This window comes from Sminthopsis crassicaudata, chromosome 1 (assembly GCF_048593235.1).
Source record: "Sminthopsis crassicaudata isolate SCR6 chromosome 1, ASM4859323v1, whole genome shotgun sequence".
Taxonomy (NCBI): Eukaryota; Metazoa; Chordata; class Mammalia; order Dasyuromorphia; family Dasyuridae; genus Sminthopsis; species Sminthopsis crassicaudata.
The window spans coordinates 97,265,886-97,290,346 of record NC_133617.1 but is presented as its reverse complement, the minus strand read 5'-3'; the positions used below and the strand labels follow the sequence as shown (position 1 = coordinate 97,290,346).

Below are 24,461 nucleotides of genomic sequence, written 5' to 3'. Positions count from 1 at the left end.
GAGGCAACTAGAGCTGAATACTATAATTTGTATATAATTTTGGAGCTGTTTTGTAATGTGATTTGTCTGGCACCCAGTGTCTCTGAACTGTACACTGCAAAATTCTCTCTTCCTCTTTTTTTTTTTTAAATAACAATTACAGTATCTGTAAAATCTTAGAAAGAAAGATCAGAGGTAATCTTATACAAATTCTTATCTGATCCAAGAATCTACTATACAAAATCCCTGAGAAATAGTGATCTGGCTTCATCTAGAAGATTTCCAGTGTCAGAGAACTCATTAACTTTTGTCTTTTTTGATAATTCACAAGCAAACATTCTCAGCCTTGTGTGAGGGACATCCCCTCATTCATCACATGGACAAGTTCTTCTTGTCTTACTAGTAAATTCCTAGGTAACTCCCAGGGAGATGGACCATTCCAATTTCAGAAAGCTCTAATTTTTACCAAGTTTCTTCTTATATTGAATTAATGTCTTCCTTTGTGGTAGTAATGTGCTAATCTTAACAAGAGTACTAGACTGGAATATAAGTGGGTGGTATCTATTATTATTTCTGCCTTTAACAAGCTGTATGCCTTTTGGCAGCATGAACCCTGAAATACTTGGGTTCAATTCCCATCTTTGGCATATATTGCTGTGTGACCCTGAAAAAATCACTTAAAAAAACCTTTTTGCTTCAGATTCCTTAATTGTAAAATGAGGATAGTAATAGCATCTACTTCCCAGGTTGTTGTGAAATAATATGTATAAGATGCTAAGCACAGTGTTTGGCACACAGTAAGAATTAAATAAATGTTAGCTATTATTATTATTATGTAATAGTTATAAGTTGATTAGCACAATGGCTGGCACATTAGGAGCATAATAAATGCTTATTTCCTTTTTCCTTCCCTTCCAAGGGATCCTTTTTCAGTATTGAATTCTATTTTTTAAAAATTCTCACTACATATATAAAGCTAACCAAAATGCTAACCTTTGATTTTTCTCCTTCCCAAAGAAGCTAAAACTACATAGGGACCTCTGCAAATGGATGTTTGCATGACTAACTTCACGTGTATCTAAAGGCAGGCATATATATATATATATATATATATATATATATATATATATATATATATATATATATATTGGTGTATCTAAAGGCAGGCATATATATATATATATATATATATAATATATATAATTTTTTTGGTCTCCTCTGGTGGAAGGGAGGGATAATTCTGATGACTGGAATAGGTTTCTTACTATTACAGATGGAATGAGAATAAGCCTTTCTATCACTATCTCTTGCAGAAAATGTCTTTGTGGGAAATGACCTTGTTGGACGTTTTGTAAAGTTGATCCAGAGTGGTGATTTCCAACTTCATTTAGATTCCAAGACATTTCCAGCAGATACAACCATACGATTCTTCCAAGGGGATGACTTTGAGATATTTCCAAGTGTGGAATTTGGATGCAAGAAAGGATTCCAAAAGAACTCACCACCAGGCAAAACAGTTCTGGATTCACCTGGATGTGGTATGCTGATTCTTTCCTCTTTTCTAGGAACCAGGGACTGACAGATAGTAGCTTCCAATAATGTCTCCTTTTATTTCCATTTCTCTTTATCTCTTTTATTCCTCCCTTTATATTCCTTATTCCCTTATATACTTCTTTCCTATATTTTCCTTTTTCAGTTCCTTAAAAAAAAGGAACTAAAAGGTTCCTTCAGTTCCTTCCTCTTTCTATCTTTTTTCTTTATCATCATATTGGTTGAATTAGATAAAGCTATCCTAAAAATAAAATGACATAATCCAGAAGCAAGATCAGCTTTAAGAGTGTGGAAAAAGGTTTCTACTTATATGATATAATTTTGTAGATCACAGATTCCTTGGACATGGTTCATTCCAACACATGCAGAAGAAAAATGAATGAATAAAAAAAAGCATATAAGTGCTTATTCTGTAACAGATACTGTATTAGGCTGTGGGGATACAAACAGAAAATCAAGATAGTCCCTAACTTCAGGGAACTTATATTCTATTAGAGAAGCACAACATATATAGGGAAACATGGACTGTTTTTGATCTTAGAAGTCACATGGTGGTAAATGAAGTTAAAGAACAATTAACTGATACACCATTCTAGGAATAGGAGTTGGTTTCTTTAGTTTCTAGAGCTAGAATAAAATGAAAGCATTAGGTTGTCTAAAAGCTCTGATATTTAGACAAGATGAAGGTTCACCAATCACAAGCCCAGAGTCTCAGAGGCATTTAGTAGCATTGGGAGCACAAGAGCATGGCAGTGAAAATGTCCTGGGGACATCAGTGAGGTAGAACTCTAGGTAATATAGAGGTAGGGGATGGATACTTCTGACCTGCACACAATCACTCAGAGGAGGTCTGGGTTGTTTTCAAGACAGGAAGAGGAAGGTATGAACCTTTTTTGAGAGGCTGCTCTTTGAACCTACACATTAATAAATCAACTCTCACTACTTCATGCATCAGAGTAACTTGAGGTGCTGAGGAGCAACAGATATTTTGTAGGGAGAAATAGTGTCTAATTTAGAGTATCTATTAGATTCCTTTCTGTGAGATCATAGGTAAGGAGCTATTACCCATCAAAGTAGCATGAATTACAGATCTAGGTTTCTGGAGGGGATCTCACAGGCCCTCTAATTCAACTCCATAATACACATGAGGAAATTGAGGCACAGAGAATTTAAGTGACTTACCTAGTCACAAGTATTAATCATATATTTTCAGCTTACATTCTCTAACTCCAAAATTGGTGCTTATTTTCACTGTTTCCTGGGAGATGGAAGTATCTATTCTTGAAAACTTTCTGACAGATTCCAGAAAAGGGAGGGGTAGTCATGAAAAAAGCTGAAGCAGCACAAAGTAAAAAAGATCAGGCCAGAAAATCCAGGGTTTTTGTTTGTTTGCTTTTCCACCCATGAACACTTTTGTGTTATCCCAGGCAATGCGCTTAGCATCTCTTTGTGTCTCAGTTTTCTTCTTTATAAAGTAGAATTAATAATATTCTCCCTGTCTTCTTCAGAGCTGCATTCTGAAAACTGAATTGGGCAAAACTTAAAGAGCCATAGAAATGGAAAATGGCGTCATTATCATTGTTGTGTGGGTGATATATTTAAGTTTTTGAGACATTCATAAGTATGGTTGATTCAACATGTGGAGGGAGCTCCACTGACCCCATCTGGGAAGTTTTAGGCACAGTCTTTTCTGGCTTTGGGGAAAAATAATTTTGAATTAAAATTCAATGAGGTTATTGGCTTCCCTCACTTTATAAGTAGCTTTGGAAACCATTTCCCCTAGAATGGAAGGAGCCATTCCCAGAGAAGCTTAAGATGAAATGTTGATTTATCAGCCTTTTCTGTATCCATATAGTTCACTGAATATACAGAAAAATGATTTTATTGGGAGTGGAGAAATAAGGAGCACAATTTCTGAAATTTCAAAAATTCAAATTTCAAATTCTTTTTTGTTTTTGATTTCTTCCCAGAAAGGATTCTTAACCTTTTTTATATAAATAATGGAGACTTTTGGAAGGTGTGAGGCCCCTTCTCAGGATAATGTTTTTAAATACACAAAGAAGACATGGAATTAAAAAGGACCCCAAAGATGAATGGAAATAAAGATGTATTTTTTCCCATCTGAGTTTATAAATCCATCTGAACTCTATCCATGAACCCTAAGTTAGGAACCCTTTCTCTGAAGCATTATTAATTAGACTCAGGCCTGGTTTCTTGTTTATTCCTAAAATTTCATTAGAATTTCTAATTCCATATCATAGTGAAACTGCCACTGAAGTTCAATATGGATGTAAAATGAATTCACCACAAACTCTTAGATAGAGAAGGTCTCAGTAGTTACCTGAACTAAAGTTGGAATTCAAAAGACCTTAATTCAATTTGCAGTATTGCTATTTATTACCTATGAGCAAGGCTCTTTTCTGTTGTTGTTTTTCTCATGTGTAAAATCCAATTTAATCTACAAATATTTATTTAATGCCCACTATGTGCCAGAATCTTTGAGAGGTTTTCCCCAAGTCTTTCCGTATTTCAGGTGTGGTAGTTCTTGGCTCAGGTTGTCCTTACTGCATTTCCTGGTAGTACCCTTCCCAGAAGACTCCAAGTTCTTTCTGTCACCATTCTTGCCCAAGGCACCAAATGTTTCAAGACTATTTCTGGCTGCTATAATTCAAATAGTTAGCTCTAGGCTGAACCTGATCGCCTCTTCTTCTTCTAGTCCTATGGGTAGACTTGGAAGTATCATGAGCCAGGACCTCAGATAGACACCCCCTTTTCTACCCCCCTCTTTATAACTTAAAGAGAGAAAGACCAGCCCTGAATATAGCACACACTCAACAGCTGTATTATTTTTGCTCGTTACTAACTCTATTCACTTTCATCATTTACTTTATTAAATCCATATAGATGGTTGGTTGTTCTTTGTTCTTAAAGAGCACCAAGATGACATCACTACTATGAGTGTTACAATGTGTTAGAGTCAAGTTACAGTGTGTCTGACTATGGCTGATCAGACCAATTTTGGCTTGGAACATTCTACCACGGATTGGGCACAAATAGTTCCTGTGAACATTTGGAGTGGTCTCTCTAATTTTGCGCATCTCATGCTTCTTCTGAAGAACTATTTCAATTCTGCTTTTCTCATAAAGCTCTGCACCTTCTCTGATGAGGGCACACCATAGTGGGAAGTCCTGTGCCAGTATCTTTCGTGTCATTCAATCAATTCTAAGGGATACAATCCAAGATTTGTCAGTTCCTTCTCTTTCCCTTAAATACATTTATAGCAATTAGTTGTAACTATTCAACTATTTCATGCAACTCTAGCACCAAGAGAAGATCCAGGGCAATTTTCTGTACATAGCATAAGAGATCACTTGTGCTTTCTTCTCTCTCCATGCCCTATAGCATCCTATTGTCCCTTCAATACTGATAATATTCAGGCTTGAATAGGAGATCTCTATGGGAATTGAATAAAAGTATTAGGGTCTTTAGAGGGGAAAAGATTATATAGTAAGAGGGGAAGAGATACAGAACAAAAGAAATGGAGGATACCAAAGATCAACTTAATCCCTTCCATTTTATCTAATAATAAAACCAACTGATATTTATAAAGAACTGTAGATTTGGAGGCTCAGGGAACATTTGGTCTAGTGATATCAACTCAAATATAATAAAGGGCCACTGAACCACACATGAAGATCCCTGAGGACCACATGTTGACTTAGTTTTAAAATAAAACACTATATGTGTTTTAGTGGGTTTTTTTAAACCTATTTTGTTAAATATTTACGCATTACATTTTAATTTGGTGCTGCACTCAGAAGTTTTGGGGGCCGCCTATGGCCATGCAATGCCTCTGATGTAACCCAATGTCCTCATTTGCAGGTAAAGGCCATCAACTCTATGTGACATCCCCAATGTCACATATCAGAGGCTAGATCTAAATCTAGGTTCACTTACTCCAGAGCCAGTTCTCCTTCCACTGTGCCAGACATCCTCTATGAAGTTTACAAAGTCTTTTACACATATTTATCTTAATTGAGCCTCACAATAACCATGTGAGTTAGGCACTAAGTGGGCTACTGAGGCCCAGAATTGTTAAGTGATTTGTTCAAACTGGTCACTTAAGTTAGGCTTAAAATGTGTGTCTCACACTTTGCCTCTGTTTGTATTCTCAGGATTTGCACAATGCCTGGCACATAGAAAGCACTTAAATAATGTCTGTTGCCTGATCTACTGACCATACTATATTGCCCCTAACACTGTGGCTGTGCCTTCACGTGTCCAAGATAGGCTTTATTTCTTATTTCCATTTCCTCCACCTATAACTTTCTCGTTCATTGATAATTAATAAACCCACCCTTAAAGACACCAATAGTATAGAATACCCCAGAATTAACTAGTATAGTTAGAGGTTTCATCAGTGCCTAAAAAGAGATTGGTGAAATCTGGCCTTTTATCTTTAGAGTGAAAGACTATTTGGTGTGTATGTGTGTGTGTGTGTGTGTGTGTGTGTGTGTGTGTGTGTGTGTGTGTGTAGGAACAGGCAGGGAGTGTTCTCAATGTAAAATTCACATCTGGAATACAGCTGTGAAAAAAACCACACAAGCAAATGCATTGTCCTGTGGAAAAGTGTCATCATCTCAGGCTCATCTGCTGGGGCTGTCACTGGGGTGGTTAGTCTGAAGAGGAAGGGCAGCCAGTAATCCCCTTATGATTACCCTAGGGAACAAGGAGTTATGGAAGATCAGCTGGGATTGTAGGCTGCGGTTGAGACTGGAATGCTTGGTAGGAGAGGCTGGACATAATAGGGGAAATGTAATCTTTGTTTAAAACAGTGTTGTTAACGCCTGTGTTTACATACTAGTCTCTGGCCTAGCCATTGGCTGCTCCCTTCGGAATTACCTGAATGCAATGTGATTACCAGGCTAGGAAAATCAGAGCCCAACATGAACTGTTTCTTATTTACCAAAGTTTGTAGTCTGTCCTCCCCCTCGTTCATTATTTGTATTTTTAACAGAACTATTTTTCTCATTGCTTTTCTTCTGAGTTAACATTTTGTGGTCTCTGATATAGACTACAGAAGCACTCTAGAATTAATAGAATACTTTCCTCACCAAGATATTGTAATCAGACTAGTGAGCAGTATTTTTATTCTTATTTTCTACAAATATAAGAATATAAAAAAACAACATAGGAATTTCTTTCCTCTAGCAAAGGTTGCAAGTTATCTTTTAGCATCAGAGTAATATATTCATGGAGTTAGAGCTGGAATAAATCTTAGAAACAGTGAGGGAACAAGCCCATGGAAATAAAGTGATTTGTTCAGGGTCTTCCAAGTCCAGTGTCCTATGCTCCAGAGAAAAATAAATAAAGCTACTCGTTTAAGCCTAAATCTATGACTTAATAACTAAGTTCATAAGCTTTTTGATTTTAGTCCACAGCTGTGTTTTCATTGGTGTAGGGAACTCTTGGTAAGGAAAATTTCTCTCTCAAAGTAAATTGGCATGCACTTTGTAACTTAAGGTCTGAGAGTGACCAAGGACACTAAAAAGGGTCACTGTCTTGCTTAGGGTCCTAAAACTGTTATGTGTCAGAAATGGAACTTGAACCCACACCACACCTTCCTGATTCCAATGCTACATCATGCTGTGTTAGTAGGGAAGACCACCTAAAGTGATGAGAATACAAGAAGAATTTGTAATTACTCTATTTTGGATTACTTAATTCAGATCATGACACATTTATGACATGGTAACTAAATCCTAGGAGGTTGCCTGAAGCACATCATAGGTATATCAACTCCATAATTCTCTCCATCAAGCCATATTGTTTCTATATCATAGGTACCTCCAACACAAAGTGGACTCAGTCCTTGAGTTGAACTTTGAAGGAAACAGAGATGGGGAGGGAGAAGTCTATATATGCTGTGCAAACTCATGAAGACGGGAGATAAAGTGAATTGTGTAAGGAACAATAATAAAGACAGTTTAGCTAAACTAGAATATATAAAGGGAAGTGACATTTAAGAAGGCACAAAGGTAGTTTGGAGTCATATTGCTAAGGGCTTTAAAATCCAAACAGAAAAGTCTAGATCAATGGTCTATTGAGCATTGTATTGAGCAGTGGAATTAAATAATCATCCATATGCTTTAAGAATAATGCTTTCTGGCAGCTAAGTAATTCAGTGGATAGAACACCAGCCCTGAAGTCAGGAGGAACCGAGTTCAAATTTGACCTCAGACACGTAACACTTTCTAGCTATGTAACTCTGGGCAAGTCATTTAACCCCAAATGTCTCAGAAAAAAAGAATAATGCTTTGGTAGCTCTGTGAAGGATGAATTGCAGAAGGAGAAGAAATTGGGAGGTTATTGCAATAGTTTAGATGAGGGGCAATAGATGCGGTTGTTCAGTCTTGTTTGCCTCTTCATGACCCCACTTGAAATTTTATTGGCAAAGATACTGGAATGGTTTGATATTTCCTTCTCCAGCTTATTTTATAGATGAGAAAACTGAGGCAAAAAGGGTTAAGTGACCTGACCAGGATTACACAGTTAATAAGATGTCTGAAGTCAGGGAATTGAATCTTTCTAACTCTAGGTCCATGCTCTATTTAATGTACCATCTAGCAAGTGGTGTCTAAAATATGGAAAGCAAAAAGAAAAAGGGGGCACATATTGAGAGATGAAGAATCAAGAAAACTTGGCAACTGGTGGAGTTTCAGTAGACAGCCAATCAATAAATATTTATTAAATGTTTACTTATCAAGTGTCAGGCACTGTGCTGAGTTCTGGAGATACAAGTACAATTTGAAAGAAGAAAAACAATCCCTTTCCCTCAAGATAACTTCATTGTCTCACAATACAAAATACAGATCCCCTACAAGAATTAAACCAATTCAATACCCATGAAAGGATGGAAAAAAGCTGGCCCCCAAATGGAGCAGAACTAGGCTTTTCCAGATGCTCAACTCTGTTGAGCTCATTTACTACATCAACACTCAAACTAATGTTCTAGCAACTTTTCCAGCATGTTAAGATAGGGGCCAGTATGAAATATCCAACAGATCTTATATGCTTTGCTGTGTTCTTAGAACACCTTCAGAGGGGTTTGTCAGAGGAGAAAAGCAACTCCTAATTTATAACTGCTAGAGGAAGAAGTGGTAAAGAGGGAAGATGTTATTAAGTGTTTTCAAACTTATATAGCTTCTAGCACTGGGTAGGATATGCCTAAATCCCAGCCTTTTTACTCTCTCACAAGGTCAGTTTTACTTAAACTTACAAATGAAATATAAACAGAAAATGCCCAAGTATTTATTTCTACTGTAGGTATTAATCATCATCCACCTTCAGCTGAGATTTAGACATTGTGAATGCTACAATTGCAGGTTCACTACTGAGATAAACAGAAAGGTCCAGATATGCTATTTCTCTTTAATGACACATTTTCTGAAGCTCGCCTGTTTTCAGAATGTTTTTAGTCTTGCCAGATCCATATCTAACTTGGAAGTCTCAATCTTATTTACTTATCATGCATTTATTTTTTTCTGATTTTGCTCTTCTAAGAAAAAGTCAGTACCAGGAGTTGTTCTCCCCCAAGTAAAAAATAATGACTGGATATTGGGGAAAAATTTTCAGACAGATCAAAAATTTCTTGAAAGAGAAAATTAGAAAGTAACGATTCCAGTTTCCCAGAACTTAAAATCTCTTGTTTTTTTTCTAAACATAGTCATGCTTTTGTTAATCACACTGACTGATGATAGAAATTATGTGTCATCAAGCTATATTTTGTATTTTTCTTTCTATTCTTCCCTCTTTGTAGCTGGAGGAGAGGAAGGCAGGGGAGCTTAGTTTTATGGGGTATCATTAATTCTAAGACCAGTTACTTGAAAGCTAATCACAGTTCCAGAGATGAGGTTAGCTCTGGGCTTGCTATTTCTCAACCTGACTCATATGGGTAATGAAACAGGGCCCTTTGAGGGAAGAAATGAATTGTCAGTAGTAGACTGGTAGGTACATTATACAATTCCCCAGATGTGGCTCTGGTTTTAAGCTTACTTAGAATGTAAAGCCTGAAGCCTTTTTTTTCTGGTAACTTACCTCTTAATGCCAGTTGGCAAATCTTGGCCTCTTATGTCTCACTCCCTTACTGAAGAAATACAATAAATCAGGAGTAGAAAGTTGCATGGAATTTTTGGCCATTGTCCTTTTTCATTATCTTCATCATCATTAGAGTATTTTTCTCTGGTAGCTTCAATTATCTAGAAGATAGAAAAGACAGTGGAAAAGACCTTTGAGCAGCCAAACTAGAAGCCCCAATGTCCAAGTGATAAAGTTCATGCTTTTAATACATAAAAGTCCCTTGGGCCTTTACTCACAGACTATTTCCTCCATATTTGACAAAATTCCAATGAGTTTGATCATTCCCAATCTGCAGCATGAAAAAAGGAGAAAAGTAGGGTAGCTAGGTGATATAGTGGATATAGCATTAGGCCTGAAAATTCCTCTTCTCTTATAAGTAACAATACTATTTAACTCAGTTTCCTCATCTGTGAAATGAGTTGGAGAATGAAATGGCAAACCACTCTAATATGTTTGCCAAGAAAACCTCAAATGAGATCATAGAAAGTAGGATATGACTTGAACCCAAATAACAAATATTTATTTATTTATTTTTACTGTTTTTTAAATAGCTTTTTATATACAAAGCATATGCATAGGTAATTTTTCAACACTGAACCTTGCAAAAACTTGTTTCAACTTTTCCCCTCCTTCTCTCCACCCCCTCCTCTAGATGGTAGCTAGTCCCATACATGTTAAATATGTTAAAGTATATGTTAAATACAATATGTGAATATATATATGTATATACATGTATATACATACATGCAGCAAGCTAACTGTATAAATATATATATATGTATATATATATATATATATTTATACAGTTAGCTTGCTGCACAAAAAAAATTGGATTTAGAAAGAAGGTAAAAATAACCTGGGAAGACAAACAAAAATGCAAGCAAACAATAACAGAAAAAGTGTAAATGCTATGTTGTGGTCCATACACATTTCCCAGTAATAATAAAAATTAAAAGTAATGAATAGAATAACATTTTCATAAACAAGATCTCAAAAATCATGATAATACAATGTCATTTAGTGAAAGGATTCTTTTATGCCTCACTATCTCTTGAAGGTACTATTATAAGTCATCAAGCATTTATTAAGCAATTACTATATTCTCAGCATTAAAACTATAAAGGTAGATAAGATAAAGGTAAGATATATGGGAAGGTAGATAAAGACACAAATACCATACTACATGCTAAATCTATTAGAGTGTTGAAAAATAAACTCTTATGTGAGATCTGAGGGCACAGGCTATTAGCAATGGAGGGAACAGGGAAAAATTCTTAGTGTAGATAGCATTTGAGTAGGGTTTTAAAAGATAAGTAAGAACTGAATAAGCACAGAAGCAGAGGGCCTTATCTATGAACTATTGGAAGAGTCATCAGGCTAGTCTCCTCATTTCAAATATGTCTACTTCTATTTATTCTCCACTCGGCTTGTCAAAGTATAAATCTGGGCAAGTTTATTACCCTATTCAATAAGCTCTGGTTACTTTCTAATTATCTCCAGAATCAAATATGGTGGTCCTCTGGCATTCAAAGGACTTCATGGACTTTTTTTTACACTCTATAAGCAGCTATGCTGATTCTTGTTCTTCAGATATTATGTGATCAGGTGATGGATTGAAGGAAAGAGGAGAGTTTTAAGGGAGGTAGAGACCAGAGACAGAGAAACCTGTTAGGAATCTATTGCAGTATCCAGAGAGCTTGGTAATGAGGGTGATGACAGTGAAAACAGAAGAAAGGGTGAAAACCAGAGATCTCTGATCTATATCAGAGATGCTGTTGGTAGTAACTAGGGGCATGGAGTTGGTAACCTGTTGAGACTTCTATAATTTTAGGAATTTCATCTGTTCCTGTACTTGGGACTGTAACCAAAAAGCTTAGATGAAATCTTACAAATGTTCCTTCTCTTTTCTTGCTTTATAGTTGTTTGCCCTGAAGGCAGCTACTTTCTGGAGGAAGAATGTGTCCCCTGTTCTCTCGGATTCTACCAAGAGCAGCCTGGCAGCTTGGCCTGTGTTCCTTGTCCTGCAGGCAGATCTACCATTTCAACTGGAGCTTTCAGCCAAAGTCACTGTGAGTTAGGCCTCTGAGCCTACTTCAAAAGAGAATTCTCCTTCATACTGTCATTTCATGCCAGGACTATTGCAAAAGCCTTTTGGTTGATTTCCCTGTTTCAAATCTCTTCCCACTTTAATCCATGCCCCAGAGAAAATCAAGGTAATTTTCCTAAGATACTGATTAAGATCTTATCATTTCTCCATTCCAATAAACTCTGGGGGCTACTTGTAGCCTCTGAAATCATATACAAACTCCTCAGTTTGACATTCAAATCTCTTAATGACTCAGCCTACCTTTTTAGTCTTATTATACATATACTCTACAGACTAATTGAACTTAAATTTTTACTATTTCTCACCTGTGATATTTCATCTCCTAAATCTGTGCCTTTTTTTTTTAAACAAGAGCAATTTTTCCATACTTTTAATATACTCTTATATTGCCTCTGTCTTTTAGAAAAGCTTTACTATATGAAGTTTTTCCTGGTATCTCTAGTTCTTAGTGTCTTCTAGCTCCTTTCCCCTTCTTCCTCCATCTATTTTATGTTGTTGGTATTGCTGAATTATTTCACAACTCTGTGACCCTATTTTAGGTTTTCTTGGAATATATACTAGTGTGCTGTGCCAATTCTTTCACCAGTTCATTTTACAGATGAGGAAATTTGGACAAACAGGGTTAGGTGATTTGCGTAGGGTCATATAGTTGATATGTGTCTGAGGCTGTATTTGAACTCAGGTATTCCTGACTCTGGTCCTGCTGCTCTATCCATTGCACCATCTAACTGCCCATCTATTTTGTATTGACCTATGTGTTGTACACACCTGTATATTGTAGATACTTTTACATACAAAATAGATCTTCCTTGATTGCCCCTCCCAATAGACAGTTTCATTTATGTTTTTGTATTCCTAGTGCTTAGCACAATGCCTGGGACATAATAGTCACTTAAAAGCTTGTTGATTACTGGCTCATAACTAATCAATCAATAGTCCTTGTCTCCAAGGAGTTTACAGTGAAATGCGGATATAATGTATACAGATAACCATGACATTTGCCTGTAATGAAATATATATGAGCCAGGCAAAACCCTAAAAATAATTTAAAGAGGGAGAGATCATGTTCATGTTAGTTTGTGTGGAGAGGTGGAAATTTGAGAAGTCTTCATGAGGGAAGGGACACCACTATTAGATCATTGAAGCAAAGGAAGATTTCATTAAATGGAGAGAGTGGCCTGGGTGTAGCATTCATTCCAAAGATTTGGGGTAGTATATATTACATACCTTGCAAGGGGGAGCAATCTGTTCCAATGTATGTAATATTTACTCTATCAAAAAGGGAACTGGTAGCAGGCAATGTGGCAGGACAAGGGAGGAATCCAAGTGTAAGAAGCAGGTGTGGCAGGTGAGAGAGTATCAGTGAACCCCTCTATATGAGCTGGAAAGCTGAGCAGGTGGGTGGAGTAGTGAATCAGAAAATCAGAAGGTGATGTCTTGCTCCTCTAATATTAGTGAGCAAGTAATAGGCATTTATTAAGAACCTACTATGTATGGGGGAGACAAAGGAAGGAAGAGGAAGAGGAGAGTTCTCAAGGAGCTCAAAATCTTGGGATGGAGTATTGGATTTGGAATTATGGATATAGGTTCAAAGTCTGCCTCAAATACTTCCTAGCTGTATGACTCTGGAAAGTTGAAACTTTTCACTATCTCAGTTTTCACATTGGTAAAATCTGGGCATGATTTAATAGTCCCTTTCAATGTCCTACAGGAGCTATTTTTACAGAGTTCCCCGCCACCTCCTCTCCCCTTTTGTGACATCCTCTGTGTTTAATACTTATTTGCATTCAGGTCATATCCTTCCTAGTAGATTATAAATTTCTTGAAAGCAAAGATTATATCCCTCATTCATCTTTGCGTCTCTCTGTAAAGCTGTGTAGACATAGGATAAGCTGAATAGATGTTTGGTGAATAATATGTAATAGCTAATATTTATTATATATATATATATATAATATTTTTATATGTGCCAGGTACTATACCAAGTGCTTTACAAATACTTCATTTGATTTATATCAGAAACTTGGGAAATAGGTTTGTTATCCCCATTTTACAGATGAGGAAACTAAATCAGATTAAATATCTTGCCCGGAGTCATACAGCTAGGACATGTCCCAGTTATATTTGAATTCAGGTCTTTGTCTATATCCTGTGTATTACTTGGCTGCTTCGAATTGAACTGAATAATCAGAGGAAGTCAACCAGTGAGCAAAGGGGTACTGGAGGAGAAAAAAGGACAGGTCAGCAAAGACATACAGACAGCCAGGCTAAGGGAGATTACAGACTCAAGAGGGGTCCACTTTTGCTTGAACTTTCTAGACAGGTTATCCTCTCACCCCCTACAACCACACCATTACTTAGCTTCTTAATGGCCAACTGGACTACCTCCTGCATTTGCTCCCATAGGCAATAGAAAATTCTCTGCTTAACACTCAATGTCCTTCATTAACCTGACCTCCTCCTATTTTTCCAGTCTTCTTACTCTTCAATCCACATTCCATAAATAAGACACTCTATCAGCTCCTTCCATTTTTTCTTACTGGCCCTCATGCCTGGAAATCTCTTCCTTTTCTCCTCTGACTACTGACCTCCCTGACTTCCTTTGAATCCTACCTAAAATCCTTCCTTCTACAGAAAACATTCCCTAGCCCTTCTTAATTCTAGTGCTCTTCTACTGTTAATTATTTTCTATTTTTCCTGTTCATATTTTGCCTTGCATGTATTTTTTTACATATTGTTTTTCCTTGAGAACATAGACCATGATTTGTCTTTTTTTTTATATCCCCAGTGCTTAGCACAGTTCTTGAAGGCACATAGTAGGCACTTAATCAATTTTTATTGACTGATTGGATTTTGCTTTGTAAGAGCCAGGTGTTACCCTGCTCTTTACAGCTTCCTATCCTGCCTGATTTAATGGGAATCCACCATAAGATTCTGACTTTAACCTCTAAGTTATTTCATGGAATTCATTCCAGGCACTTGCAAAAGCTGCCCAGCAACTTCCTGATGCTTGGAAGACCCAGCATAAACTGAATGTTTTTTTTTTTTTTTTTGCCTTTCTTTGTATCTTCAGTGCATAATCCAATGTTGGGCTCATAGTAAATACTTAATAAATGCTTGTTGGCTGACTGATATTCCCTTGCAGGTGTCACCAATTGTCAGAGGAATGAACTGGGACTGAAATGTGATGATGATGGTGAATACATTCCTAGTCAGAAAGACCTGAGTGATGGGAGATCCTTCTGTGTGGACAGCCTTGGGAAGATGCTGGCTTGGACAGAAACAGATGGGCCTTTAACTGATTCCCAGTGCCTAAGTATGTGCTACATAGGAAACCAACCAGGGACTAGGGAGAAAACCCATAATGGGAAAGACATAAAAGACACTCTGGGGTCATTCAGGTCATTAAATGTGAGCTATTTAGGTCATCCAGCTGAGGAATGAGCCTTAAATATAAATTCATTTTTGATCATATCCTTCAGCCAACTTATCCTTCCCCACAAAACAGATCACTGTGTAAAAGGAAAAAAAAAAAGCAAGCCTTGGACTTGAATTCAGAAAACCTGATTTAGAATACCCTCTGACACTTGGTCTTTAGTTGTGGGTAGGTCATTTGTTATTGTTCAGTCCTTTTTTCTCATGTCACTCTTCATGACCTCATTTGAGGGTTTCTTGGCAAAAATTCTGGAGTGGTTTGCCATTTCCTTCTCCAGCTCCTTTTACAAATGAGGAACTGAGGCACACAGAGTTAAAATGATTTGCCCAGGGTTACATATGTTAGTAAATGTCTGAGATCAGATTTGTTGAGTCTTCCAGAGTCTAGGCTCAGCACTTTTATCTGCCTGTACCACCTAATTGTCTCTGTTAGGTTGTTTTATTTTAATTTTCTTATCTATAAAATGGGATTTAGAATATCTATTTAGCATACCTTTCAGGGTTTTTGTGAAGATCAAGTAAAAGAATGCATATATATATACAATCATATAAAATATATTTTCATGTGAGTAGTTTTTAACCAGCAAGTGCTACACACAAGTAAACTATCATTATTATTTTTCAAAGTACCTTCATATCCTGTATTCCCCTTATAGTATAGTATTTTCTTTTGCTCATATGCTGCCAAAGAAAAATGAGACAATACTTATGTATGGTTAAAGTGGAAACCAATAGATATGCCCTAAGCTGCAATGACTTAATATCAAGAAAATATAAGGGAAACCCCCAGTTCCCCTCATAATAAATTGATGAGAGGAACAGATGAGTAACACTCATCTGATCGGAAGATATAGTTCTGCTATAATTTGTACCACTGCAAGGGATAGTCACATCGAAGAGATTATGGTAGGTCATTAGAATTCAGTAGGATATCTAATTTGATCCTGACCCTGAGTGATAGGTGTCACCATTTTACAAATGAAGAGACTAAAACAAAAAAGGTTAAGAGACTTGCCCGATAGTCACATAAGTCGATTGTTCCAGTAGATATTCATAGGTGCTTAATAAATGGTTGTTGAAATATGGAAACAAGCATTTATTAATTACCAACTATATACCAGATGCAGCACTGAATGTTGAATGGATGGAATGATAGATGAATAAATAGCCTTTTAACTGAATTATTTGCAATGAGAAGTGTCTAAGTGTATGTGATATATCTGTTGTCTATCCATCCATATACAATGTTACTTCACAAATCTTACCCTGATTTTCTTATAGCCTTATTCAGAGTCTTCAAAAAATATAAAGTCTGTTCAAATTCTACCTTGTGTCCTCATGACTACTATTTTCCATTGTTTCCTATTTTAGTAGAAAGGTTAATATGCTTCCACGTTAAAAGACATGTATTCCAGTTCTGACTCTAATAGAGGTTGATAGCTATGGAAAAGTTATTTCACTTGACTTGGTCTTGGCTACCTCACCTATAAAATTGGGTCTACTGATAACTATTCATGATTATAAACAAAGCACTTTGTAAGCTGTCAAGTAATTTATAAATGTAAGCTATTATTTCATCAGATGGATAAGAGGTTTGTATTTGTCAGGAGTAAAATGGTTTCAAATACTTGTCTCCTGTATTTATTAGCTTTAGGACCCTGGGAGGTTCCATTCAAAAAAATGAGGATAATTATACTTGAAATTATCTATCTCAAAAAGGTATTTATTATAAGGAAAGCGTTTTTACAAAATTTAAGATGATTGTAGAAATGTATAGAAATTTAAGAAGATTGTAGAAATTATTATTAGGGGTAGTACTCTTGCATTGCCTTGTATTGTCTTATATTCAGGAATATCTAAATCTTTTGACAACCTAGAAACTGACTTATTTCCTGCTGAATTTACTCCTTAGCCCTTACTTCTTGCTTCACTATTAATCAAATCATTCAGGCTTGATCCTCTTGTCCCACATTCAGTTCTCTAATGCAGTTGTTTCTGCAAGAAAATACCTGGGAGTATGGAGAGCCTGGCAATATGCCTCCATCACAGAACCCTAGAACTCCTACTATCCCCACCTATGGTGGTAGACTTGGAAAGGGAGATCTTTACTAGTTATGTGATTTGGGGAAAATGACTAAACCTTATGGTAATTAGTTTCCTTATTTGTGAAATGAGGCTATTGAATTAGAAAATGAGCTTTGATTCCCAATTACTTAAAAACCTATTTCTAGGAAGGATTCTATAGGCTTTATACTGGCTGCCAAAGGAGGGTCCATGACACAAAAAAAGCTTAAGAACCCCTGATCTTGGACAATCTCTTTATTTGCAACTAAGGAAATAGAGGCCCACAGAGAAGTATTCAAGATCACATTGCTATTAGTAGAATAATTACAAATTAGAATCTATGTCTTCTGACTTTTAGTCACTGCACACATCGCCTTTTGCCTACATTTTTCTCCTTATGAACTAACAAAATATCCTGGGGAAAAGAGAGCCTAATTTTGATCTCTTTAAATAAAATTAAAGTACTTTTGTTCATGGCTAGAATATGATCTAGACCTGGTTGTAGAGATATTGAAATACTTAGAGACCAAGCTTACATTAGTAGTAAAGGTAGAGAAGAAAGGGACCATATTGATGAAATTAAATTAAATCAAAGTTGGACATGAAGTGTCTTAAAGAAACAGAGTAAATCTTACATTGGATGGTCTGGGATATAGATGCAAATGTTGCCCCTTTCCAGCCTGAAGCATTTCTTTATAAATCCATCCATTTCTCCCTATCTTCCTTATCTCCCTACAAGCTCTATTTGGAGATTCCCAGGAAAAAATGAATTCTCTAGAAAAAAGAAAGTCCAGAGGAAGGTATATTCACTGGCAGTCAATAAAGAGACCATCTCTGGTCACAGGACTGCCACACATCCAATGCTTTCCCCAAATTCCAAATAGATGATAGGAAGTATGTATGATATATAGATAATACTGGAAAAGTGAACTTTGCTCTTACTCAGAATCTATGGGATTCAGGATGTCTTACACTTTTTGCATTCATGACCCCTTTTTATTCAAGAAATTTTTATATGACCTCGGATACACACACACACACACACACACATATAATATTTACTAATAATAAATCATAATTTTGGAACACTCTCTTCAGTTACATGTTCCCATATGGGGTTGTGATGCACAGTTTAAGAAACTGGGATTTTAACTAACCCTTGATCTAGCTATTGTCATAAAAAGCATGGTTTGGCTTTTCAGTGAAGTCTTATATAAGTCATGTACATTGAAGAATCATGTAATCCCTATGGCTTAGAGTGGACTTTGTTTGGGCTCAGACATTCCAGCAACATCTGAGCAATGAGGAAAAGAGCAGCTCAAGTTCATACATTAGCCAAGAAGTGCCATTGTATTTCTGAATGAGCAGCTTCTTTTCATCTCAAACAAAATAATTATCCCTGTCCCTTTTCATCTCTCCTTTATGTGTTGTCTTCCCACATTAGGATGTGAGCTCCTTATGGGCAGAAACTATATTTTCACCTTTTGGTCCAACTCCCTCATTTGATGGATGAAGAGACTGTGACCCAGAGATTATGAGTGATTTATCTAGGGTACACTAATAAGTAGTAGATGGAGAAAGGACCAAAACAGATCACAGGATAAGAGCTAGCTCTAGAAGGGATCTCATGTCTTTATTTTAAAAGTGAGGATCTGATATCCACATGCAGTTATCCCTTCCACATCATGACTTTTTCCAGCATGATTTTATCATCATGCTGGTTGGTATAAGAAATCAAATGGCAACTTGGGGAGAATTTTGCAGAAGTTGCAGACAACACAAAGCCTATGAGCCACATTTTATTTTATGGCATTGTAAACATCCCATAAGGAAAAAGAAAAAAAAAAATTCAGACTCTTTTTCTTCTAGTATAAAGGAAGAGTTAAACAATTTTATATGGATTTTCCAGATTGTGGGAGTGCTGTGCCTCTGAACCCAGGTATGTAGAAGGGATAACTGTAGGTTTAAAGGCTCACTCCAAGATTATTAGGTAGTAATTAATTATTATAGATAGAATTTGAACCCATCCCCTTTGCCTCCAGGGCCAGCTCTCTTTCTAGGTCTCTACTATTAGATGTGTTCTCTCTATTATACCCCATAGCCTGAAGGATAAAGCTTTGCATTTTTTAGCTATTTCTGTAAGCAGGCTGCTTGGCTTGCTTCAGTGTTCTTTCCAAGTAGAAATGACAGTTTTATCTAAAACACCTGCTCCCTCCAGGCACTGACAACCAGAAACCCATTTCCCATTACTGCCTGTTTTGTTTTGAGAAGGCAAATGATCATGTTAAAGATTGATGCAGCTTCTATCCTGTGGCTTCTTATGCAAATTTCTTGGGCTAAATTCTGTTCTCAGTTCTGTATGGTGGACTTCCAGTTTCATAGACTTAGTCTTAAGAAATTTCAGAAATTTGTCAACCTTTTTGTTTCTATTACAAACAGAATTCACAAAGTCAAAAATATTAAAAAATAATAGAGCTACTGCCTGTTTTTGAACAGCCTACTGAGCTAATAAAAATGATTTTTACATTTTAAAATAAAGTTTTGTTATATTTTAAAAACATAAGTTTTTAAAGATCTTAGCTTATACAACAAAAGCAGGTACTGAGCAGGATTTGGCTTTTGAGTTGCAGTTAAATTCTACTTCAATCCAGGACTTCTAGACTGTCAGAGTTAAAAAGGCCCTTAGAACATGGAATTCTCAAGCTGGAAAGTTGCAATACAGAATGTTAGAGAACTAAAAAGGGCTGGAAAAGGACTCTAGATTTTTGAATATTGGAACATAAAATATAGAATATAGAATAGAATGTATATATGTATACTTAGGGACAGAAAGGGACTTTAGCAGTCAAGTCCAACCCCCTTCATTTGCATGTTGTCTTTTAGAGTATCTTTCCCAATGTGCTTGGTGCTACAATCATGTATCATCTCTAGTAAAAGAAACAAATTTTAAAAATAATCATTATGTAATGTATCCCTCTAGGCAGCATATGTAGCAAGAAGAAGACTAGAGTGGGAATGAGAAGACCTTTCTCTACTATTTACTATCATTGTGGCTTTGGGCAAATCATCTATTTCTTTGAATTTCAATTTCCCCATCTGAATAATGGAGGGTAATAATTCTTGTTTAGATTACCCAGCTGCAAGGGTCAAAAAAAATAATGTATATTGAAGGTGCTTTATAAACTTTAAGTTGCTGTTGAGTCATTTTTTCAGTCGTCTCTGACTCATTGTGACCTCATTTGGGATTTTCTTGGCAAAGAAATAGATAGGTTTGCCACTTCCTCCTCTAGCTTATTTTACAGATGAGGAAAGTGGGCAAACTGGGTTAAGTAAATAGCCTTGTCCAAAGTCACACAGATAGGAAATGAGGCTGGATTTGAATTCAGGAAGATGAGTCTTTCTGGTGCTCTAGCCATTGTATCATCAAGCTGTTCTTTATAAATTATAAAATGGTATACAAATGTGAGCTATTTGACACATTACAACTACTATTTATACCTCTTCATTTCTGTACTTTTAAAAGTATATAAAACATTGCCCTCACAACAACCCTTGGAAGCTTGCAGAAAAAGCCTTATTTTCTTCATCCTATAAATCAATAAATTGAGATTCAGGGAATTAAAATAACTTGCTCAATCAATCAATCAATATTTATTAAGTGACTACTATTTGCCAAATACTATGCTAAGTTCTGAATCTGAACCTCTGAAGAGAGGGTATTTTATATTTTGTTTCTGATGCTTTCCAATAAAAGAGATTTAACTACATCCTAGCCTAGTCTAATGTTTAGCAAACTTTTCTTATGGAAAATTTTCTGCTGTTATTTATTTAAAACTCCTCTGAAACACTTACAGACTAATCCTATATTTCTTATCATTAGTATTTATTCATTCAAAAAGCATTTTAAGGACTTATTAAGCACTATACTAGGTGCTAGAGATACAAAGAAAAGAAGGAAATAGTTCTTGTCCAAAAGCCACTTATATTCCTTTTTTGGAAGAGGGAGTACATGAAAAAAATAAGCAAATATAAAATATAGACTAAGTAAATACAAGGTAATTTCTGATGTAGGATGGGAAAGGGCAGTAGCAGTTGGTGGATATCAAGATAAACCTCATATAGGAGGTAATATTTTGCTGCAGTCAGGGAGTCCTATTTCACTCTCCTCTTTGAAGACCCTGTTTTGTACTTCATTTGGACTTGTGCTTCCCTCCAATCCATTCTAAAAATCTTTTTTGTCCCCCTTAAATCACAGAATTCCTAGACATATCCACTTATGCCTCAAGATGGTCTCTAATGCTAACATAATGAGAGTTGACACAGAAGAACCTTCTGGTTCTCTCCTAAGATACACATAAGTACAATTAAAGCTACAGAAATTCAACAGATGGGAGATTTAGCTGGCAGAATTTGCATGCCAGAAGACTAATTTGGCATACTGTAGTGTACCTGATGATTTTCTTTTTCTTTTTTTTTTTCTTTTTATTATTTTTTTTTCTCCTGAGGCTGGGGTTAAGTGACTTGCCCAGAGTCGCATAGCTAGGAAGTGTTAAGTGTCTGAGATCAGATTTGAACTCTGATCCTCCTGAATTCAGGGCTGGTGCTCTATCCACTGCACCACCTAGCTGCCCCCGATGATTTTCTTTATAATTTTTTAGGATTTTTTGTCTATAGAATTATTAGCTTATGCTATTTTAGAGCTAAAGATACTCTTTCAATGCCTCATTGTGGTGTGGAAGTAGCTCTAGGTTGTCAAAGGCTAAGGTAGTAGATCCCAAGGTAGTTCCAACCAAGCTGATGAAACCTTCAAGTGCAGCCTCAGGGAGAATCTGTAGGATTGTCTAAGAATTAGTTTTGCCAAATTCAATGAGTTTCTCAATCAGAGTAGGTACATGTGATAATTTTTTTGGTAAAGGCAGTCCTCAAAAGATGATCTACTAAGATGATCAACATCAATGAATAATCACAGAATCTTGAAATATGAAATAGTATAAAGGGAGTATTTGTGTGTTTGTGTCTATGTATGCTTTGTATGCCTGCATGTGCTCCCAGGGCTATTGGGAGGGAAATGCTTAGTAAATTTAAGACAACTCCATAAATGGCAGGTATCATTTATATTCTTTTTTGGTTATAATAATAACCCTGTGAAGCATCCAGAACCAGGGTTATTATTTCTATTTTCAAATTAAGAAAATTGCAGCCAGGAAATGCCAGCCATAGAGTTTCAGACAGATTCTTGTCTATCTGAGCCCTAATTCCATCCACAACTTCTCTAGCAAATATCTTCCAATCTTTAAACAAACAACAAAAACCACCTCCAATGATAACAACTGTTCCCAGAGGAAATTTATTCCTCTTTTGGACAACTCTGACAAGTTAAGTAGTTTCTCCAAGGTCTTAATTCTGATAAATCATAGAACTGGGATTCAAGTCCAAGGCTTTTTCCATTATCACCTCCTTGCCTCTCCCTTTGGTACTCGCTAGAATGCCTAGAAACACACAAAATTAGAAATTCTTGCATAAAAGTAGCCAAACCCTGATACAGAGGTCTGAGGTGAAAGGATGATTGGGTAGATTAGCTCCTTCCTGATCTAATGCCCAAATTAACCCTTTATAGAACATTTACCTCCTTTACATTTTTACTTTTAGTGCTTCGAAAATTTGAGCGAGCCCTAGAATCTGAGATTATCTTTAATTCCAATGATGCCATGGTAGTTCAATCTAAAACCGTGAAAGGAGAATTCCCACTGATTCAGTGCCTCTCAGGTAAGAAAAATGTTGTTCCTAATAGGCGATGTTTGGGGAGGGGTATAGTATGGGAATTATCTTGTACTTCCTACATAAAAAAAAAACAATGACCTAGCTGCTATTTTTGAAAAATGTATTTGTCATCAGGCATCAGTATCTGCTATTATAGAAGCCTATGGTTCTCCCAATGGTGCTTTCAATGTGTGATTGGAGAGACAAAAAATATAACTCTAGAGCAGGAAATTTTAGTCTGGGGCTCAGACTCCAAGAGGTCCATTGTTAATTTCAATTATTTAAAACATTTTTGTTGTTGTTGTTGAAAAGGTCCAAATCAGATTGCCAAAAAAAAAAAAAAAAAAGTTGATAGCACAAAAAATTAAAGACTAAGTGTTAGGATTCTTACAGATGTTATGGGCCAGAACTTGAGACAAGATAATATTCTTGTTTCACACCTTTAAAGGAGTTCAAACCTTTAAAGAAATTTATGCCTTTAAAAGAGTTTGTTCATTGATCCACACATTAGACTTACACCTTTAGGGAGCATATAAAAGCCTACTCTCTGGGAGTTAGGAGTGAGTCAAGGGGAGAAATTCAGGGAGGCTCGAGTTGATTCAGAGCCAGGATGCAGCGAATTCGAAAATATAGGGGATTGACAAGTCTAAAGAAAAAGCCTGTTCATGGACTTCTGGAAGATTCAGAACTAGGATTGACTTCCAGGAGAACCACAAGGCAGAAACCCACAATTCCACACTCTTGGAGGCAGAATAAGATTCATTCCCACTCTGACGTTCGTGCTGGCTGGAGACATTAGGACTCTCAGGAATCAAAGAGAGGGAGTGAGGTCTCTAAGAAAGCTAGCCGAGCCCCAAGTGAAGGAGACAAGACTTGAAGGAGAAAATAAAGGATCTAGAGATAAGATTTGGAAAGAGACAGTAAAGGACTTTAACTCCTGGCTGCATTTTGGGATTATTGAACTGAACGAAAACTAAGGCTGCCTCCAGAAGCTCCCCAAGAAATCTGCTCATAGAGAACGATTATAATGTAGAGAAACAGTCACAACTAAGAACTCCTACTTTATAGAATTTATTAGAAAGTTATTTAGTTATTAGAAAGTGATATATTAGGGAAAGACCTAGATTGTGCTCAGAGAAAATAGGTATGAAATGTGGTTTTCCTACTCAGCACCTCTAAAATACTCCAATCTTTAGACTGGAAATGATGGCACAAAAATGCCTAATTGTGATATGTACTTAGATAAATATGGAGATAATAAATGAATAACTAGTATCATACAGATGAATAGACTGAAGAATCGGCATATGTGATTGCTAACTAAACCACTTTTGGTGATCTTTGAAAGATTGGAAATAGAGAGAGATACTTCAGCCTTAGAGAAGGTATCATCATTTAAACAAAAAAAAAAAGGAAAGAGAACAGA

General features: G+C 36.3%; 1 protein-coding gene across 1 annotated transcript in view; it reads left to right on the top strand.

Annotated features, from left to right (window-relative positions):
• TG (thyroglobulin) overlaps positions 1–24,461 on the top strand; it is a 375,444-nt gene that overhangs the window by 90,624 nt on the left and 260,359 nt on the right. Inside the window, 4 exon segments of the mRNA XM_074265101.1 lie at positions 1,293–1,517; positions 11,589–11,738; positions 14,922–15,092; positions 22,925–23,041. Of these exon segments, the coding sequence (XP_074121202.1) occupies positions 1,293–1,517; positions 11,589–11,738; positions 14,922–15,092; positions 22,925–23,041 (663 nt within the window).